Genomic DNA, 15,089 nt, shown 5'->3' with positions numbered 1-15,089 from the left:
ACACTTGACATCAAGATTAATGGAACTGGAAGCCGTGCCCAATTTGTTTGTTGCTTTACAAGTGTATGTACCAGAATCTTCAGCATAGACAGTGAGAACATCTAAAGCAGCAAAACCAAAATCACAAGCTGTTCGATATCTGTGTCCAGTGGAAAGAGGTTTTCCATTATGGAACCATTCGACCTTCATGTTTGAATCAGGATAAGGTTCAATTCGACACTCGTAATGCGCACTTTGACCCTCAACAAGATTCTTAGGTCCATTCAATTGTACAGTAAATGTTGGTTTTTCCTTAACGACAACCTCCTCTTCTTCACGACGCTGATATTTGCTATTATCTTCCAAGGCTTGAAGTTTCGATAAACTTCCTTCATGTTGGGATTCAAATTGTAGAGCTGCTTTAGCTGTTGATAAAATTTTTGTTTCAAGATCAATGGAATCATACTTTGATAAAAAAAAATACTTACATTGAACAAACATTGTTGCTGATGTTACAGCTTCTCCAAGATCATTGATAGCACGACAAGTGTAAGTACCAGCATCTTCCGGAGTTACATACTTCATGTTTAGAGCAACGTATCCAAAGTCGTGCATTGTTGTTATTCGATTGGCTAAAAAAAAAGGATCAAGCAGATGATCAATAAAAAGTCAATCATAAATTGGTGAAAACTTTCTGATTTGTAACTTACAAGCTAATATTGGAACTCCATTACGTAACCATTCCACTTTGAGTTTAGAATCACCAACCGGAATGACACGAGCTTCGAAATGAGCAGCTTGATTTTCAGCAACTCTTAAATCCTTTATAGGCATCGTAAATATTGGAGCCTGAGAAATAATTTCTTCCTGCACTGCCTTTCGTTGGTACCGGGAAGTATCTTCCAAATGGCGCAATCGTTGGAGAGCGTTCTCGTTTTGGGATTCCATGTAAATTGATTTTTTAGCTACAAAGATAATCGGAATTAGTTTTATAGAATCTAAGGGGTTCAAAGATTTTCTCAAATTTTGATCTTTGATCAAAAGAATTAGTTGAACTTACAGTGTACATTTGCAGTTGCCGATGTCATAGCTTCACCAATTGCGTTCCTAGCACGACATGTATATGTTCCAGCATCTTCCGGATAGGCATACATAATGTCAAGAGCAACAAATCCAAAACTATTTGTCTCAATAAATCGGGAACCAGCCTTAACTGGAGTATTATTATGTAACCATTCCACTTTCATGGTAGCATCAGAAACAGGAATCAATCGACATTCAAAGTGAGCTCGTTGGCCTTCTTTGATTTCAACGTCATTCAAAGAAGTTGTAAAGATTGGAGCTTGAGTTGTTGTTTCCTCAACATCTTCTCTGCGATGATATTTTGATCTATCCTCCAAATAATGAATTTGCTCCAAACCCATTTCATTTTGGGTGTCAGTCAAAATTTGTGCTGTTGATCTACAACTGAGAACGCAATTAACTTCATCACTTCCAATAAGATTGACAGCACGGCAGGTGTAGGTTCCACTATCCTCGGCAATCAGATCAATCACATCCAAAGCGACATAGCCAAAGTCATGAATGGGACGGAAACGGTGTCCTAAAAAAAAAGGAAGAATATAATTTCTTTGTTCTTCAATTTCTATAAATTAAATAATTACCTATAGTGACTGGACGACCATTTTTGAACCACTCTACTTTTAGATTGGAATCGGTGACAGGTTCCAGTTTACATTCAAAATGAGCATGTTGTCCTTCCCTAAGATTTTCTTGATTCTTTGGCTTGGTGATAAATTTGGGTTTAACATTGACGACCTCGTCGACAAGTTCGTTTCTCTTGTATCTGGAAGCATCTTCTAAATATTGAATTCTCTCGAGTCCTTCTGGATGTTGAGACTCGAGGAGAAGATCTTTTTTGGCATGAACACGAACTGAACAGGAAGTTACTGTTTCACCAAGTTGATTACTTGCCTGGCAAGTGTAGACACCAGAATCTTCTGGATAAACACCAAGGATGTCGAGGGCAACATAATCAAACTCATAGGATGGTCTAAAACGATGACCAGTTGTAACTGGTCGTCCATTAACGAACCAATCGACTCTCATGGTTGCATCACCAACAGGTTGTAAACGACACTCTAGATGAACATTGGTCAGCTCAACAGTTTCAATATTGTGTAATGCTCTTGTGAATTGTGGTGGTTGCATTACAGTCACATCTTCGTGCTGTGTTCTTCTATATTTCGATGAATCTTCAAGCATTTGTATTTGCTCGAGTGAATGTTCATTTTGTGAATCAGTGAGAATGTCCGATTTTCCAATGACACGAACGCAAGCCGATGTATGAGCAGTGCCAAGATGATTTGTCGCACGAACCGTATATTCACCAGAATCCAAAACACTCACATGAATAATATCAAGTGCAACAAAGCCAAAATCATAATAAGTTCTGAATCTTGAACCAACTGTGACGGGTCTTCCATTTTGGAACCATTCAACTCTCATTGTTGGATCACCCATTGGTTCCAAACGACATTCCAAATGAATATTCTTTCCCTCACTAACTGGCTTTGGATCATTCAAAGGTTGCACGAAAATTGGTTTCGATTTTGATATCTCTTCAATGTGATAGTGTGGTTCAACAAATTTAGAATCCTCAAATTTCTGTGTCTTCTCATATGCTCCATGATGCATACTGCTTGTATCGATATTCGAACGGGCTGTAGAAAAAAATTAAAATTGGTAATTCTTAATTCTAGCAATTAAATTAATATTTATACTTACTTTCAACAACCATTGTGGCTGATAATTGAGCTTCTCCTAATGCATTTCTCGCAACAACTGTATAAGTTCCTGCATCTTCAGAACGCACCTGAAGAATGTCAATTGCAACATAACCAAAATCATGATAAGTTTGGATTCTATTGGCGGCGGTGATTGGTTTTCCATTGTGATACCATTCGATTTTCATAGTAAGATCACTTTGTGGCTCAACACGAGCTTCAAAATGGGCTCTTTGACCCTCTACAATTTTATTCGTTCCCTTGAGTGGTCCCAGGAAACGTGGTGCTTGTGATATTTGAGTTTCTTCCTGTACTCGACGTGTATAACGACTAGAATCTTCTAGGCTTTGAATTTTTTGTAATCCCATTGGATGTTGACTATCATAGATAATGTCATTTTTGCTGATGACACTCAATTGTGCTGTGGTATGTGCTTCGCCAACTCTGTTATAGGCACGACACGTATAAACTCCCACATCGTAAATCGTCACCGATTTTATAGTAAGCGCAACATATCCAAAATTGAAGAAAGTTGTTATCCGTGAACCTAAAAATATTGATGATTTTAGAACCTTGAAAAAATAATTGAGAAAATAATTGATGAACATACTAGCTTCAACGGGACGTCCATCTTTGAGCCATTCAACTCGTAGGTCCGAGTCTCCAACTGGCTCGAGTCTTGCTTCGAAATGAGCAAAACCTCCTTCTCGAATATTGTTTTGATCCTTAATAGGAGTCTTAAATTCCGGTGGGCTTGTTGGTTCAGGTTGTTGTTGAACATATTTTTGTTGCATGGCATGTTGATAAGCCTCCAACTCCTCGGCAGCTTCGATATATTTTTGCTGCTCAGGTATTCCTAAATCAGCTGTCACATTCGTACGTGCTAAAAAATTAGAATAATTTATGATTAGAAAATTATAAAATTTAATTCCAACAAAAATTCTTACCAAAGACACGAAGAGTCGCAGAGCTAATGGCCTCTCCCATGCGATTCACAGCTCGAACTGTATAAGAACCAGCATCTTCAGCTCGTAGGTGCAATATATTTAGCGAGACGTAACCGAAATTGAAGATGGTTGTGATTCTAGAACCTAGAGAAATTGAAAATTATTTCTTCTGTACTGTTTGAGAATTCAAAGCAAAACTTACTGGCTGTGATGGCTCTTCCATCCTTGTACCACTCCACTTTCATCGTTGGATCACTTACAGGAGTTAGCTGTGCTTCAAAATGAGCATTGCGTCCCTCCTGAAGTTCACCGAGATCCTGGAGTGGTCGGATGAAAACTGGTCGCTGTGAAGAGGACTCTTCAATGCTCTCCTGTCTTTGGTACTTGCTGTAATCTTCGAGTTGTTGAATATAACGAAGACTGTCGGGATGTTGACTCGTTTGTTCAATAGTGGCGCGTGCTAATGATGAGAAAAATTATTATTAAAAACACGATTGCAAAACGAAAAGCAGAAAAGTAATCTAATTGCGAGTTTGTGCTCCCTGCATGCTTCTGCCATCTGACGGCGGCAGGAGGTAATGAACCTGTCATTATATTACTTTCCTTCTTCTGGCACACCGTGAAGATTCTTCAGAGGCTACTTTAGGCAAAGTAAGGCTAAATAATTCCATAAAATACTAACGTGTTACGTTGAGGGTGGCACGAGATTCAGCGACTCCAGTGGAGCTGACAACACGACAAAGGTATTCGCCGCTGTCTTGTTGTCCAATGGAGATTAGGTCCATGGCAATGAATCCAAATTGGAAAATGAAAGTCGCTCGTGAGCCTGTAAAAATACTATCTTTAAAAAGGTTCCTTTCGGTATCGAAAAAAACAGTATCAGTATTCAGCTTCGCTGATCAGATACCAAAAAACTGCTGATCAATCAACTTACTTGCGACTAAAGCTCTGCCATTGACGTACCACTCCACCCTCATGGTTGGATCGCCCACCGGTTCGATTCTGGCCTCGAAGTGAATTCGTCCCCCTTCAATTTGATGAACATCACGCAATGGTATAATAAATCGGGGAGGCGGATAAATTCTATCTTCTTCCGATGGGGGTAAATATGGTTTGGCGCGTTCCACATGTTTTAAGTAAATCACTTCGGGGCCAGGTGCGGGTCTGAAAGATGACAAAAATTATTTATTCATTCAATATTGTTAATGATAAAATCAATTGGAGAACATTTATTTACTCAGGTTCGATGACTTTCGTCGGTCGAGGTAAATTCAGGCGTCTTGGTTCAGGGATCGATCCTTTAGGTGTTTCGACGAAAAGTCTGGCTCGGGTGGCGGTGGAGCCAGCCACATTCTGAGCTGTGCACTGATACCATGCTGCATCAGAGAATTTTGCTCGAGGGATATCTAGAGTCGAGGCTCCACTGCCGTCCGTCGATATGCGCACGTCGGGGCCGGGCGCTATCGGTACGCCATCCTAAAATGATACATTAATTTTTTTTTTTTATGTTGATTTGAACCAAAAAAATTAAATCTCACCTTCTGCCATGAGATTCGTGGTGTTGGGGTACCAACTGCTCTAGCTGTGAAGACAACGGGTTCTCCTTCCTTGACGTTTGTGGTCGTGAAGCGTTCAACAAATTTAGGCGCAACCACTTGTTCCTTTTCAATGACATTAAGATTACACTGGAATGATGTTTCACCAGCTTTATTTTTTGCAACGCAAGTTACAATACCAGAATCAGATCTGCTGACATTTGTTATCATTAGAGAATTATTGCCCGATTCATTGACCAATATTTTGTGTGTTGCATCATTATTAACTGGATAACCATTGATGTACCATGTGACTTCGGGATATGGACGACCAGTAACTCGTGATTCGAATCGTGTCATTTTACCTTCAGTCACATCACGATCAGCGCAAGTACGAATGAAATTTGGTGCAAGAACTTTTCCTGATTCATTTGAATCTTGAGTTGTTGTGAATGTTTCAACTTGTGATGTCTGTCGAACAACTTCTCTTGACTGTTGACTTGGAAGGTATGCCTGATCGACTTGATCACTTGATTCAATGGCAAGATATGCTGAACTCATAACACAACCATTGGGATTTTCAGCTAGAAGAGAATAATGTCCAGTGTCATCAGTGCAAGCTGAACGAATCTTCAATGTCGCTTGTTGATTGGAATAATTTGTCTCAATTCGCTGAGAATCGCGGATCCTTTGTCCATTTTTAAACCAGGTTAACTAGAAAATAATTCATTGATTAGTTAACGAAATTGTTAAATATTTATTGAATTACTTACCCTTGGTTTTGGATTTCCGGATATTTTAGCGATGAATACGGCATCAGATCCTTCAGCAAGTTTTGAATTTCTTGGCTTTTGGGTAAATTGCGGATTCGATTCGGGACCCAAACTTCGTTCAACAATCTGTGACATTTGAACATCGGATTCTCCCACATAACGTCGGGTAATTGATTCTCTAAATTCCTTTTCTCTCATCACTCTATATTCGAAGGTGTCAACCTGTAATTTTAAAAATGAATTATCAAATCAATCTAAAAGTAGGATTAAACCTCTAATATTGGATTTAAAAATTCCGGCAGTATCACTGACCTTGAAGTCTTCAATAGAGATGTTATTTGTTCCATTGGTATAATTCTGATTATCAACATAATGCTGATAGCTGCGTTGCTGAAAGCTTTGGCCTCCAGATTTTTGTTCAGTCGATTGAAAGGAATGTGAGTATTCCTTTTTATATCCACCCAATTGTTGTTGGGGTGGAGGTCCAAAACCTTCGGGTTGTATATGCACGGAACAAATGGCTTCACCTAAATTTTGGAATAGATCATCATTATTAAAAAATTGTAATGAAATAAAATTAATTATTTATATATATAAGAAAACTTACCATATTGATTTTTTGCATTACACGTGTATTCTCCTTCGTCTCCTGGTCCAATTTGATTGATCTGAAGTTTTACAATTCCAGTTTTACTGTCGTAGGTCATCCGAATTTTTTGTGATTCCAAAAGAGGTGATCCCTTATGGGTCCAGGAGACAGAGGGTTTCGGATTACCACTAACTCGTCCTTCGAATACGGCATTACCACCTTGCGCGAACCTGGCATTCTTAAAGATCTGTTGAAAAACTGGTGGTGATGGATCACCTGGTCTGCCCGAAAATCTGTAATTAATTCAATTAATTTTATAATTTTTAAAAACTATTTATTAGAAATTTGTGAAATTTTTGTTCATAAATTTATTATAATTAGGTTTGAAACTTACGCTGGTATCGTGGGCGAAGTTTGCATCACTACCTCCCCTTGTACTGTAAAATAAATTTATATATTTTCTACTGCAAAAATTAATTTCATTATTCTAAACAAATTAATTATTTATTCTATTTCTTTAATTATTTATTTAAATGACAAAATGAATAGAATTTCAGTTGAATTATAATTAGAATTACAATAATTAATTTATTATTAAATAGAAATAAATTATTTTATTTACAATTAAATTCATAATATTTAAATAAATAATAATTATTAAAAATTTAAATCTACCTTTTGAAGACAAAATTCATTTATCAATTATAAAATTTATTGTTTTTCTTTTTGTCTAAACAATTTTTAAATTGGAAAACATCTATAAAAACAGGAATTATAAAAAAAAAACAATCACAAAAAATAGTTGTTCTGGAAGAAACATGGCTACGAATTTGGATCGAGAGACAAGATGAAATGCCACGTGTGGGTGTTGCATAAAGATATGAAAGACGATTTTATAGCGAATACTAATATTTAAAAAAAAACTACCGATTTTTGTGATTGATGATCATCGAAAATAATAGAAATTATTTACAATATTTATTCAAAAAAAAAACAGATTATCTACAAAATGAAGAGATTGATGATCATCAGATAAAGAAATTGATGATCATTAAAAATAATATAAATTATTTACAATATTTATTGAAGAAAACTGATTATCATTAAAATGAAGAAATTCATGATCATCAACACAAGAAATTGATTATTTTTATTAGCCAGTGTATCCATTTATTTAATCTAATTTTAAAAAACTGCTGATCAATAAATTGAAACTGATTTTTGTGAAATGGAAAAAAATGTTTATCAACTAAGCAAAAAAAAAAAAAATTTTTGATGATCATCAAATGAAGAAATTGATGATTATCAAATAAAGAAATTGTTGATCATCAAAAATAATAGAAATTATTTACAGTATTTACTGAAGAAAACAGATTATCATCAAAATGAAGAAATTCATTATCATCAACACAAGAAATTGATTATTTTTATTAGCCAGTGTATCCATTTATTTAATCTAATTTTAAAAAACTGCTGATCAATAAATTGAAACTGATTTTTGTGAAATGGAAAAAAATGTTTATCAACTAAGCAAAAAAAAAAAAAAAAATTTGATGATCATCAAATGAAGAAATTGATGATTATCAAATAAAGAAATTGATGATCATTAAAAATTATAGAAATTATTTACAGTATTTACTGAAGAAAACTGTTTATCATCAAAATGAAGAAATTTATGATCATCAAATGAAGAAATTGATGATTATTAAATAAAGAAATTGATGATCATTAAAAATTATAGAAATTATTTACAGTATTTACTGAAGAAAACTGTTTATCATCAAAATGAAAAAATTGATGATTATCAAATAAAGAAATTGATGATCATCAAAAATTATAGAAATTATTTACAGTATTTACTGAAGAAAACTGTTTATCATCAAAATGAAGAAATTGATGATCATCAAATGAAGAAATTGATGATTATCAAATAAAGAAATTGATGATAATCAAATAAAGGAATTGATAATCATAAAAAATAATAGAAATTATTTACAGAAAAAACTGAAGAAGAAGAAGAAAGAAGAAGAAAACTGTTTATCATCAAAATGAAGAAATTGATGATTATCAAATAAAGAAATTGATGATCATCAAAAATTATAGAAATTATTTACAGTATTTACTGAAGAAAAATATTTATCATCAAAATACAATTGTATCTGATTTTTACGAAATGAATAAAATGTTTATCAACTAATTTGCAAAAAAAATTTGATGATCATCAAATGAAGAAATTGATGATCATCAAAAATAATAGAAATTTACAGTATTTACTGAGGAAAATTGATTATCATCAAAATGAATTAGAAATAAATTTATCAATATAAATACTTTTAATGATTCATAAATTTTTCAAACAGAAAAATTTATTTATTTTGATAAAACAAGGACCATGAAAATTGCAGTTAAAATAATTGTGAAATGTTATATTTGTGTATGTATTTGGTACTTGTGTTCTCAATTGGCTCTCATGTTATTGTTAATGAATTCCATCAAATACACATACACACATATACATACACACTTGTCCTAATTTCTGCGCAGAGGGTCATATATAATATATAATCGGTTTTAAAAGGCTTGAAAGCAATTTTCTCAGTTTTTGTCTCTCTTTCTCACGTCGAATAATAATTGGCCTCCCTCATTTTATCGTCGCATAGTGAAGGTCGAGTAAATGATCCAGAATTTCGTGGGCGCGAGAGAGTAAACGTAACATATTTCTTCGATGATCCTCGATAGAGGATATATACAACGTGAGTTGGTGGGGTGTGGTGGCCGTAAGAGAGAACCTATTTTTGTGCGAGATGAGATCGCGTTACCGGGACCCATTTTAGGAGCAACTATCTTTACTCGACGTTGAGCGTCGAGACGGCGACTCGCTACAATTTTCTCTCTCTGTTACTCTCTTGCTGTTCCTATCGATAAGCTTTATCTCTCTCTCTCTCTCTCTCTTGCTTTTTCTTTCTTGTTCTCTCCCTCTCTATCTCTTTTTCACTCGCTCGAGGTCCACGAATTTTGCTACCGTTGACTTTGCTTGTTACGCAAATTCAGTCACTGACCAAAATAACAGCTACAGAGCGTAGAAAGGCGAACAGTGACTGACTTGTTTGCTGGCCTATTCTTTGATATTTCATTTCCCCCTTTGCAAGAGAAGACTGTCCAATAGCACTCGTTATTGTTTACAGTGTCGACAGGTTGCAAAGTCAGCTGTTGGGAAATCAGTATCTTTGCATATATACACGTGTGTATCGATTGAAAATCGCAATAAAAGAAAATAATTCAACGTGATAAATGAGAAACAATGACAGTTCAAATATCCAACAATTGAATTACAATAATAATAATATTAATAATAACAATAAAAATATTAATAATAAGAATAATAATAATAATTTTGCAATTACGAAGAAATGTTAAAAATACAAGAGAGAGAGTAAATTATAACGTGGAAGAGACTAACAATAATGATAGATTGTAATAAAATCGAATTTTTATTGAGACAAGGTGAAAAATTATTGTTAAATTTTGCTTAGACAATGATGTAACAATGGTTGTTAACATTTCAAATTTTGACAACGAATTTTTGTTTTTTGGAGCAAAGAGAATATTAAACTTTTTGACTTGGCAAAAGTTTTAGAAATATTTTTGGTTGTAGAAATTTTACATATTAAGTTTGGTTGTTTATTGGAATTTGAATTTAGCAAATTTAGATGCAAATTTCGAAAATTTTTTTGAAAAACTTCATCAATTTGGTGCAAAAATCATCAATTTGTTACAGTTACGATCATCAATTTAGTACAAAAGTCATTTTAGTTTGGTAATAAATTCATCGACTTAATACAAAATTAATTAGTTTTGTCCGAAAGTAACTACTTAACTTGTGAGATAAAACAATCATCAATTTGGTACAGTATCGTCAATTTGGTTGAAAACAATCATCAATTTTGTGCAAAAGTAACTTAGTTTAGTAACAAATTCATTAATTTAGTACAAAATTAATTAGTTTCATCCAAAAATAACTACATAATTTGTCACAAAAATAATTATTAATTTGTTATAATTTCATCAATTTGGTACAATACGATCATCAATTTAGTTCAAAAGTAATTTAGTTTGATATCAAATTAATCAATTTAGTACAAAATTAATTAGTTTCATCTATAAGTAACTACTTAATTTGTCACAAAAGCAATTATCAATTAGATATAGTTTCATCATTTTGGTATAGTTTCATCAGTTTGGTATAGTTTCATCAGTTTGGTACAGTTTCGTCAGTTTGGTACAATATGTTCATCAATTTAGTACAAAAGTCATTTCGTTACCAAATTCATCAATTTGGTATAAAATTAATTAGTTTTGTCCAAAAAGTAACTGCACAATTTCACACAATATCAATCATCAATTTGGTACAGTTTCCTCAATTTGGTATAAAAAATTCATCAGTTTGATACACATTTCATCAATTGTGTTCATAAAATCCCCAATTTGGTAGAAAATAAATTACTTTTGTTCAAAAATTTATTAATTTGTTACTAGACTAGTAATTTGGTACCAAAATTCATCAGTTTTGAACAAAAATCATCAATTTCGTACATAATGAATTAATTTCATTTACAAATAATTAATTTAGAATAGAAGACTGAATTTCGTAGAATTTGATTAATTTGGCATAAAGTTGAGCGGAAAATTCATTAGTCTGGTGCATAAATCATCAATTAAGTATTAAATTAATTAGTTGATGATTTATTACAAATTTCTTACAAGAAAATCATCAATTTGGTTCAATTACATTAATTTGATACAGTTTCATCAATATGGTACAAAATTTATCAATTTCTGATTTAAAAAATCAAAATTAAAGTGTCTTTTATCGAATGTAAAACAAAAAGAGATAGAAAAATATTATCAAATATTTCTCCATGATGCAAAAGTAATTTGGCATCAATCTTGTTGTTTTCATCCAGAAAAAAAATTTATATATACATAGTTAGGTCACAATAAACATGACATGGTAACAAATGACAGTTTCATGTGTTTGAATCATTTTTGGATTATTTCCAAGATTAAAATGGTGTCGCGAAAAGAATTTTCGAGAATAATTTTTTTTTTTCTTTAACTATAGAAACTCTAAGACGAAAAGTACATCTGATGATTTTTTTTTCTTAGATATAATTAAATTTAAAATTGGAAGAAAAAAGAGATTAACAACTTCAGCTAAAAAATCCATTTTCTAACTTTTCATCAGTGACATTCACATAGGGATAAAAATATTTTCTGATTCAGTTTCCCTCTCGGTAACTGTGAGAGAAAGAGAGAGAGAGATTACGAACTGGAAAGTTATTTCTAAAAATACACAAAGATTACACATTTTTACATTGTATTATGAAATGTTTTTTTGAGAAACACTTTTAAATCTATCATAAGAAAATGATTTTAAAAATACATTTTCTTTCATTTGAAGAAGTTAAATTATTATTTTTTTGCAGGAAATTTCGAAATTGTGTAACTATTTTTAAAAAATTAACAATTAAATCGGTTAGTGTTGTTTTTTTTTCAATTTACTATAAAATATCATATTTATTGTTATTTTTAAATAATTTATTAATGAATAGTAATATTTATTTTTCTTCATGAATTAAATTATTTAATATACTTTTTAATTTACTTTTCATAGTCAAAGAAAATTTATTTGAATTAAATAACAAAATTTCTTTGAAACGAAGATAATTTTTTTTGTAATCATAGATAATTTGTTAGTAACAAATAAATTTTCTTTGAATCAAAGAAAAATTTATCAAAGAAATTATTGATTTTTTTGAATCAAAGAAATCTTTTTTTTTGGGGTGTAGTTTAGAAGAAATAAGAGATAGTGCATCCATTTTGACAGATGAGAGGACATATGCATTTAGCATGTTCAGCTGCTATCAGGAACTTGTAGTGCGCCATGCACCGGAAGCCGTTAACTGATTCTCGTACATGTTAAAGAAGCAGGCAGGAATTTTGGAACGTGCGGGAATCTATTTTTGATCTTTGTCGAGGAGGGCTCATTCGAAAATAGAAGCGGAGAATTCGAGTGAACAGGCCATTTAATCGAAGGGGAAAGAAAAATAATAGCAAAAAAATAAAGAAGAAGAAAAAGAAGAAGAAGAAATTCCAAAGAAGAGAAAAAGATCGTCATTTGATGTTGAAGAAATTGATCATTTTTCACAATTATCGCGTGTAAATGAGCCTTGGGCTGATAAAACTTGTCTGTCCCGAACGCTTGAACGCATTTAACACGATCTAACCGTACTTCCGCAATCGTTGAATTTCATTGAAGATTATACCTCTACTCGTATATATGTTATGCCCGTTTTTCACTCGTCGTTCACCTTCTGCTCTTCTCTGTTTTTCTATTTACTTTTGTCGAGAATTTTCGAGTACCACAAATTTTGGAGAATAGATTTTTTTCTACTTTTTCCGAAAGTATAGAAAGAAGAAATAAAAAGTAGAAAAGAAGAAATAATTAATATAGAAAAAAAATCGTTAGACTTGACTTCAGCACTAAAAACTAATTGAAGAAATAAATAAAGAATAGAAGAAACAAAAAGTGAAGAACAAATAAAAAGAAGTTTTTTAACTCGAAAAACCGAAAAAAAACCGAAGAAACTACAATTTTGTAAAACGAAGGGAAAAATAAAATTTTTATTGAAGCTATAATTCCAACCGACCTCTCTGTTGACTAGTAATATGTTGCCGGGTGACCTGTCTTTCAGTCCTCTGTTGCGTGTATTGTTGTTGCATCGTCGATTGTTGCTGCTGCTGTTGTTGTTGTTGTTGCAACTGTTGTTGCGATTGTTGTGACTGTTGTCGTTTCATGTTGAAAAATCACAAAATCCAAAAATATATTTCACCAAAACGAAAAAATTAAAATTGTTGATTGTGCACACACACACACACTATATATATAGCACTTTGACAAAAAAAATCACTTTTTGCAACACGATCCTCTCTTGTTCGCGATTTTCGTATTAATCGCGGGTAATGCTCTATCGAGTCGTATATATTTTTTTAAACTAATATTTGCAATTGATAATCGCGTTTTCGTTTGCGTTTAATTCGCATCGGATTGCCCTTTCCACGGCTTCATTAGGCAGAAGTCAAGTCATTATAAACCAATTATTATTATTATTATTATTTGCTTTTGTTTTTTTTTTTTGTTGTTACCCCGAGACTCTGTTAACCAAGACGTCGTTCGAATGCGAATTACGAGTGAGCCGGTAGCGGGACTCTTGGTTGCTTGGTGAGATCCCGCGGAGCCGAAATTTTGCCGGGTGGGGTTCCTTTTTAGAGTGGGGTGAGGGTGCTAAAGCGTCGCGACGCTCTCTATACACGAGGAAAAGTTTCACGACAAGAGAGACGTGGTTTTAAGAGTATATATATATATTTATATGTGTGTGTGTGTGTGTATATAGAAAATGCTACAGTTGTGTATTCATCGTGACAAAAATATCCTCCGCCCTCCTTCTTCTCTTTTCTCGTTAGTGTTGATTTCTTCTCACTCATATACAGATTTCACACCTCAAAAAAACATAGGCTAGGAAATTTTTATCTTTTAGCTTCTTTCAGCTTATCTTAACTTCCTTTTAAGATATGTTAAACTTCTTTTTAGATTTTTTTTAGTTTTATTTAACATAATTTACACTTTTTTTCAGCTTCTTCGAGGTTGTAATATTTTTTTCGATATATTTTAAGATTTTTTAAAGTAACTTCAGTTGCTTCTTCTTTGCTTCTTTAGTTTATTTTAGATTTTTCCAGCTTGTTTTAGCTTTCTTCAGCTTATTTTAAATTTCCTGTAGCTTATTTTAGCTTCTGTAGAAAATTTTAAGCTTCATTTAGCTTCATTTAGCGGCCTTTAGCTTCTTTAAGCATATTTTAAACATTTTTTTAGCATCTTCGAGCTTATAATAGTTTTTCTTTAAAATATTTTAATCTTCATTTAACTGAATTTAGCGGCCTTTAGCTTTTTTTAGCATAATTTAAACCTTATTTGAGCTTATAATATTTTTTTAAAATAATTTAAAATTTTTTAAAATTATTTCAGCTTATCGTCGTTTCTTTCGTTTATTTTAGATTATTCTGGTTTTTTCTAGCTTTTTTCAGCATATTTGAAACTTTCTTCAACTTATTTTAGCTTCTGAAAAAAATGTTAAGCTTTATTTAGCTCAATTTAGTGGCCTTTAGCTTCTTTTAGCATAATTTAAACTTTTTCTCAGCTTCTTCGAGCTTATAATAGTTTTTCTTTAAAATATATTAATCTTCATTTAACTGAATTTAGCGGCCTTTAGCTTCTTTTAGCATAATTTAAACCTTATTTAGCTTCTTTGAGCTTATAATATTTTTTTTAACATAATTTAAATTTTTTTAAAAATTATTTCAGCTTATCGTCGCTTTTTTCGTTTATTTTAGATATTTTTGTCTTGTTTTAGCTTTTTTCAGCA

The 15,089-nt window shown here is 32.4% G+C and overlaps 1 protein-coding gene across 5 annotated transcripts in view; it reads right to left on the bottom strand.

Moving 5' to 3' along the window:
* Positions 1-13,886, bottom strand: part of LOC127281907 (titin) — a 97,014-nt gene extending 83,128 nt beyond the window's left edge. For 2 of the 5 annotated variants that reach the window (XR_007843107.1, XM_051305894.1), the window contains exons 1-18: positions 13,320-13,883; positions 7,004-7,046; positions 6,628-6,902; positions 6,333-6,547; positions 6,021-6,242; positions 5,251-5,961; positions 4,950-5,188; positions 4,647-4,876; positions 4,395-4,538; positions 3,915-4,172; positions 3,713-3,856; positions 3,376-3,648; positions 2,767-3,312; positions 1,644-2,702; positions 1,040-1,582; positions 690-944; positions 468-611; positions 3-404 (exon numbers count right to left, since the gene is read on the bottom strand). Coding sequence is in view for 4 of the 5 variants with exons in the window: in XM_051305894.1 (XP_051161851.1) it covers positions 3-404; positions 468-611; positions 690-944; positions 1,040-1,582; positions 1,644-2,702; positions 2,767-3,312; positions 3,376-3,648; positions 3,713-3,856; positions 3,915-4,172; positions 4,395-4,538; positions 4,647-4,876; positions 4,950-5,188; positions 5,251-5,961; positions 6,021-6,242; positions 6,333-6,547; positions 6,628-6,902; positions 7,004-7,046; positions 13,320-13,467 (5,851 nt within the window). In the remaining variant the exon portion in view is untranslated. Of the gene's footprint in view, positions 1-2; positions 405-467; positions 612-689; positions 945-1,039; positions 1,583-1,643; positions 2,703-2,766; positions 3,313-3,375; positions 3,649-3,712; positions 3,857-3,914; positions 4,173-4,394; positions 4,539-4,646; positions 4,877-4,949; positions 5,189-5,250; positions 5,962-6,020; positions 6,243-6,332; positions 6,548-6,627; positions 6,903-7,003; positions 7,047-13,319 lie in introns of all 5 variants that reach the window. The other 3 variants (XM_051305920.1, XM_051305903.1, XM_051305912.1) reach the window with 3 other exon arrangements.
* Positions 13,887-15,089: the final 1,203 nt, after the last annotated feature.

This window comes from Leptopilina boulardi, unplaced genomic scaffold, assembly GCF_019393585.1.
Source record: "Leptopilina boulardi isolate dan_hultmark-lab unplaced genomic scaffold, ZJU_Lbou_2.1 LbouV2_114, whole genome shotgun sequence".
Classification (NCBI taxonomy): Eukaryota; Metazoa; Arthropoda; class Insecta; order Hymenoptera; family Figitidae; genus Leptopilina; species Leptopilina boulardi.
The sequence above is the reverse complement of the archived record's forward strand: the minus strand, read 5'-3'. Positions and strand labels throughout refer to the sequence as shown.